The 6000-nt window shown below is 41.7% G+C and overlaps 1 protein-coding gene across 2 annotated transcripts in view; it reads left to right on the top strand.

Annotated features, from left to right (window-relative positions):
• The first annotated feature begins 426 nt into the window (after positions 1-426).
• ADGRE1 (adhesion G protein-coupled receptor E1) overlaps positions 427-6000 on the top strand; it is a 57641-nt gene continuing 52067 nt past the window's right edge. The window contains exon 1 of one of the 2 annotated variants that reach the window (XM_027851165.1): positions 427-521. In XM_027851165.1, the coding sequence (XP_027706966.1) occupies positions 491-521 (31 nt within the window). In that variant the 5' untranslated portion in view covers positions 427-490. The remainder of the gene's footprint in view (positions 522-6000) is intronic. The other variant, XM_027851164.1, reaches the window with a different exon arrangement.

Here is a 6000-nt window from a genome sequence, read left to right as displayed (position 1 = left end):
TGGTATTGGGCTTGTAGTCAGTGTTTCATAAATGTCTGTGAAGATGAATGAAGAAAAGAAAGCTCACAGCAAATTTGATACAGAGGTAGGATTAGAACTCACTCTACTTCCATTACCAGGGGGTGGGGTGGCATTTCAGAGGCTTACCTCCCTAGTGCCCCAAGAGAGCCACACTCTCTTACCTGGGCTCTAGTGCCTTAGACCAAAGAAGACTTTGTCTCAGCAGTCACATTATGCTCAAAGAACCACTTCCCTTGGGCCTTCAGCCATTTTTTCAAGGAGGAAAATTAGAGAATTGACTGTAAATGACTGTTTTGCAATAGAAAACTTTTAGAGACGAATGAACACTCAGCAAAATAAGACTCTTCCGCTAGTAGGCCCTTCTTGGGCGTCAAGAGTTGGGTAACCCTTTTCCCCCCTCTCACTTATCACTCAAAAGCAGGCTAGAGAAGGAGAGGTTCCTCTTTGAAGACAGGGAGGCACGAGCACCATGCAAGGCAGAGGAATCGCTCTTCTTCTGGGTGAGTGTGAGTCAGCTTGCTGACTTGGTTCTGGCAGGCCCAGGGCTAAGGAATGAGCCACTCATTCACTATATGACCTAGGACAAAGCTCTTTTCCTTTCTCCGGGCCTGAGTTTCCCCAGCCTTGGTAACAGAGGGTCATAGGGTTATACATTCAGAGTTGGAAGGACATTCCTTCATTTTATAGAGGAATAAACAGGGCCAACTTCTCTACGTACACTTTTGATCCCACCCCCTCCTGTCTTCTCCAGATTGTCCTCACTATCATCTTCTTCCTCATTCTTGGATCTTCATTCTTTCCTCTCTACTGGTACCTTCCCTGTTACCTACAAACATGCCCATGTCTCTCCCATCCTTAAAAAATCTTCACTAGAGCTTATCAGTTCCACTAACCACCATCCCATTCTCTCCTCCCTTTCTCAACCAAACTCTTTGGAAAAAAAGCTGTCTACATTTAGTACCTCCATTTTCTGTCTTCTTAACTCCTTGAAATTTGTCTTCTGACCTCATCACTCAATTGAAATTGTTCTCTCTGGAGTAAACAACAGTCTCTCTCTCTCTCTCTGTCTCTGTCTCTGTCTCTCTCTCTCTCTCTCTCTCTCTCTCTCTCTTTCTCTCTCATCTCCTTTCCTCTCCTCTCCTCTCCTCTCCTCTCCTCTCTCAATCCAGTTCTCCAGCTCTCTCATTCTCCCTCCTTCCCTCCCTCCCTCTCTCTCTCTCCTTTCTTTCTCCTCTCTCTCTTTTTGGCAATCAGGGTTAAGTGATTTGCTGCCCCGCTGACATTTTCTTAATTAAATCTAATAGCTTCTTCCCAATCTTCTTCCTTGGACTCTGTGCATCATTTGATACTGTTGACCATTTCTCCTTGGATCCTCTCTCCACTCTGGGATTTTAGGACATCACTCTTTCCTGGTTATTCTCCTATCTGCTTTATGTTTCCATTTCAGATTCCTTTGCTAGTTTTTCATTCATGTAATATCCACTAATGGTGGATGAACCCCAAAGATCTGTCCTGAACCATCTTTATCTTTTCTTTCTATATTTTATCTCTTGGTGACTTCATCAGCTCCCATGATGGCACAGTGGATAGAACACTGGACTTAAAGTCAGAAAGATCTGAGTTAAAATCTAACCTCAAGTACTTGCTAGCTGTGTGACCCTGGGTAAAGTCACTTAACTTCAGCTTCCTAAACTATAAAAATAGGGATATGTATGTATACATATGTATACATGTGTATATATGTATGTGCATGTATGTGTGTGTGTGTGTGTGTATATATATATATATATATATATATATATCTATCTCCATATATGTATGTATGGATCCCAGGGTTGCTGTGAAGATCAAATGAGAAATTATTTATAAATTAGTACAGTGCTTGGTGCATAGTAGGTGTTTAATAAATGCTTGTTTCCTTTCTTCCATAGATTCAATTAACATTTCTATTCAGATGACTTCCAGATTTATATATCCAGCCCTAATCTCTCTCCTGAGTGACAGTCTTGCATTGCAAATTACCTTTTAAATATTTCCAACTGAATAACTGAATCTCTCAGAGATTTTTCAAACTCAACATGCCCAAAACAGAACTCATTATATTTTCCCCAAACCCATCACCCTAATTTACCTATTACTGTCAAGGTCACTACCATCTTCCCAGTAGCCCAGGTTTGCAAACCCAGGTATCATCCTCCTTACTCTCTCTCACCCCACATATCCAGTCTGTTGTTAAACTTTATTGTTTCTCTCATTATAGCATCTCTCACATATATCCCCTTGGTCCTCTCCTCTCACACAGCCACCCCCTTAGTTCAGGCCCTCATCACCTCTGGAATAGACTCTTGCAAAAGTCTTTTATCTGGTCTCCCTGCCTCAAGCTTGCCTCTACTTCATTTCATCCTCCCAAAAGCCTCCAAAGAGTTTCCTTCACTCTGGCTTCATCCTGCCCCCCCCCCCCCCCCCCCACATCGCTTAATAAACTCCATTGGCTCCTTATTACCCCAAGGATCACTTGATATTTGATTCATCACCTGGCCCTTTCTTACCTTTCCAGTCCCTTCTTGCCCTCTGAAATCCAGCCATACTGGTTGATAACCTTACACCCATCTCTCATCTCTGTGCCTTTGCATTGCCTCTACACCAATGCTGGAATACATTCCCTCTTCTCTGCCACCTCTTGGAAACCCTGTTTGTTTTCTAGATTCAGTTCAAAGGTCACCTACACAGGGGTGGGGAACCTACGGCCTTGAGGCCACATGTGGTCTTCTAGGTCCTTGGGTGTGGCCTTTTGACTGAGTCCAAATTTTGCAGAATAAATCTAGAACAAATTAAGGGGATTTGTTCTGTGAAGTTTGGATTCAGTCAAAGGGCCACACTTGAAGACTTAGAGGGCCACAGGTTCTCCACCTCTGGACACCTTTCCAGATTCCTCCAGTTTCTAGAAGCTTCATCTCCCAAAATAAACTGTATACATTTAGTATATGTTTTGTATGTACTGAATGATTATATTGCTTTCATTAGAATCTTTTCTTATAATAATATAGAATCCTTACTTATAATGTCAAAAGAGACATATGTTTTTTAGACATGGTTTATGTGGGGATTTGTTTTGCCAGACTATGCAGCTATGTATTGAGGGATTTATTTTTATTTTTAAAATTTGCTTAATGAGGAGGGAGTAGTTGGAAGAACAGATTAATAAAAAGAGACTTGTTACTTAAAAAACAGATGTTTGTAACTTGAAAATAAACTATTTAAAAAAAAAGAATGCAAGCTCTTTTTCACTTTTGTCTTCATATCTCCAGCACTTAACAATTGCCACATGCATAGTAAACATTTGATAAATGCTTGTTGATTGATTGGTTAAATGACTAATCCAACGTCACACAGCTAGTAAGAATCAGAGGCAGAATTTGAATCTAGGTCCTTTGACTCCTCAGCCAGAATGCTTTCTCCTACACCATTTTGACTCCCCTACAATTGAAGAATGAATTGGATTAGGAACTTTAAATTTGAATGGCCCTCAAAGTGCATCTAGTCCAACCTATTTTTGAGCAGGAATTCTGTGGCTATCTAGCCTCTGATTACATGAATCTCATGACCTTCTGAAGCAGTCAGTTCGTTTCATTTTTGGTTAGGTCTAATGGTCAGGCAATTGAAATCTATGGTTTGTACCTTCCTTTGTTGCGTGATCCAAAGGGGTCCAGATGGTCTCTTTGGGTCAGATATTCTGTGACTCTGATGCCTGGTTAGAGTATGGTGGGGAACTTCGAAGGTGGTGGTGGGAAGGTAGATGGCTTCAGAGCAAAAGAGAAGGCCCTGATCTGGAGGCAGGGGATCTGAATGCTCATCCTGCTGGGGTGCTGATTCCCTTGTGCATGGTCACATCTTCTGGGAGCCATTGAACCATGGGCTTTCAGAGCTAGCCAACTCCCTAAGGCCCAGAAAAGGAAAGGGATTCCCTCAAGGTTATGAGGCTAGTAAGGAAAAGAGCCAGGATTCAAGCTGAGGTCTTCTGACTGTGAGTCCAATGTTATTTCTGCCATCTAATGCAGATGGCATTAGATGGCAGGGATTTCCAGGGAAGGCTTTTTTAATTGCACTGAATGTCAAGGATTAGAACAAGGTGAAACATGAAGTCTGGTTGGAGTTAGATGTATTTTGATTCAATGAAAATGTATAAGATCTCAGGATTTAGAAGAGGAATGGACTTAGAGATCATTGGGCCAAACCTCTTGATTTTACAGATGAGAAGATGGAGACCCAGGTTGATGTCTAAGGCCATATATAGTTAGTTTGTTGTTGTTCAGTTGTTTCAATCTCATCTTCTTTGTTAGCCCATTTGGGGTTTTCTTGGCAAAGACATTGGAGGGGTTTGCCATTTCCTTCTCTAACTCATTTTACAAATGTGGAAACTGAGGCAAACAGGGTTAAGTGACTTGCCCAGCACCACATAGCTAATTAGGTGTCTAAAGCCAGATTTGAATTCAATTCTTCTTGACTCTAGGCCTGCTACTCTATCCACCATACCATATAGTTAGTAACAAAGCCCAAGTTTCAACCCGGGTCTTCTGAATCCAAGTTAGGAGGTTTTTTATTTCTGTCTAGGCCAGCTCCCACTTTTCATGAGCTTCTTTTCCCCCTAGACCAGGCTCAGCAGTCATCCAAAGCTAGCTGAAGATGGAACTAGTCAAGGGATAATGTGATTTTTAGGTTGCATTAAGAGAGTCACATGGTCTAGGACTAGGGAAGGAAGGAAGGATTTATTAAAGGTCGACTTGGGCTTAACAATGCGAAGCATAGAAAAAGCATTGTGCCAACTGTTTTCCAAACATTTCAATTGCTCCTCTCACCTTGGTGGGTAGGTGCCATTTTTATCTTCATTTTACTGTTGAGGAAACCGGGACAAAGAGAGGTTAAGTGACTTGTCCAAGGTTACATAGTTAGCGAGTGTTTGAGGCTAGATTTTAACTCAAGTCTTCCTGACTCCAGGCCTAACACTCTCTGGTTCCACCTAGCTACTGAAAGTACCACGGGTCTTCCTTGGTCAAACAATACCTGGAGCATTGCAGTCAGTTCTGGGAGGTAGATTTTTGGAAGGACACGGATAATCTGCAGAGTATTCAGAGAAAGGCAGCTGCCATGGAAATGGGCCCCAATATCATTCCATATAAGGATCAGTTGAAAGAACTTGGAGTGGTTAGCTTAGAGAAGAGAAGGCTCAGGGAGCCAGGTATTTGAAAGGCAGGCTCTACTTGGTCCCAAGGGATAGAAAGAAGGGCTGTGGGGAGAAGGTACCAAGAGGTAGATTTAGGCTTAATAAAAAGAAAAAAAAAGTGAATATCTTAACAACTGGAGTTCTCCAAAGTGTAATAGGCTGCCTCTGGAGGCAGCGGACTCCCTCTCCCTGGGGGACTTACCAGTTGACAACCATTTGCTGTCTGTTCTGTAGATGACATTATTGTTCACTTATGGATTGGATTAGATTGCTTGTGAGCTTTTCCAGCTCTGTGATTATGTGAATTTAATGCTTTAATGATGGTCTCTGATATCATAGTCTTTGAATCTCAGATCTGAAAGGGACCTCGTTTTCTTTTTTCATTGTTTATCTCTCTCTTTAAAATATTTTTGGGGGATATTTTTATGCACTATTGTGGTTAGACTGTCGGACTTGGAGTCATGAAGATCCCAAGTCAGAACTGTCCAAGGCACAGTGCCCGGCACATAGCAGCCACTTAATAAATGTTGACTGATTGATTTTGTCTCAGGCACTTACTAGCTATGTGACCCTGAGTAAGTCACTTACTGCCTTTCAACCTCAGTTTCTCCTTCTGTAAAATGAGGATAATAATGATATCTACCTCAAGTAGCTGTCGTGAGGACCACATGAAACAACATGTGTAACATGCTTTGGAAACCTTAAAGTACTATATAAATGCTGGTTATGATTAGTATTATGATCTTCATTTCTGAATA

The sequence above is a fragment of the Vombatus ursinus genome, unplaced genomic scaffold (assembly GCF_900497805.2).
Source record: "Vombatus ursinus unplaced genomic scaffold, bare-nosed wombat genome assembly UNPS02009173.1, whole genome shotgun sequence".
NCBI lineage: Eukaryota > Metazoa > Chordata > Mammalia > Diprotodontia > Vombatidae > Vombatus > Vombatus ursinus.
Note: the sequence above shows the minus strand (reverse complement) of the source record. Positions and strands in the feature narration are given on the sequence as shown.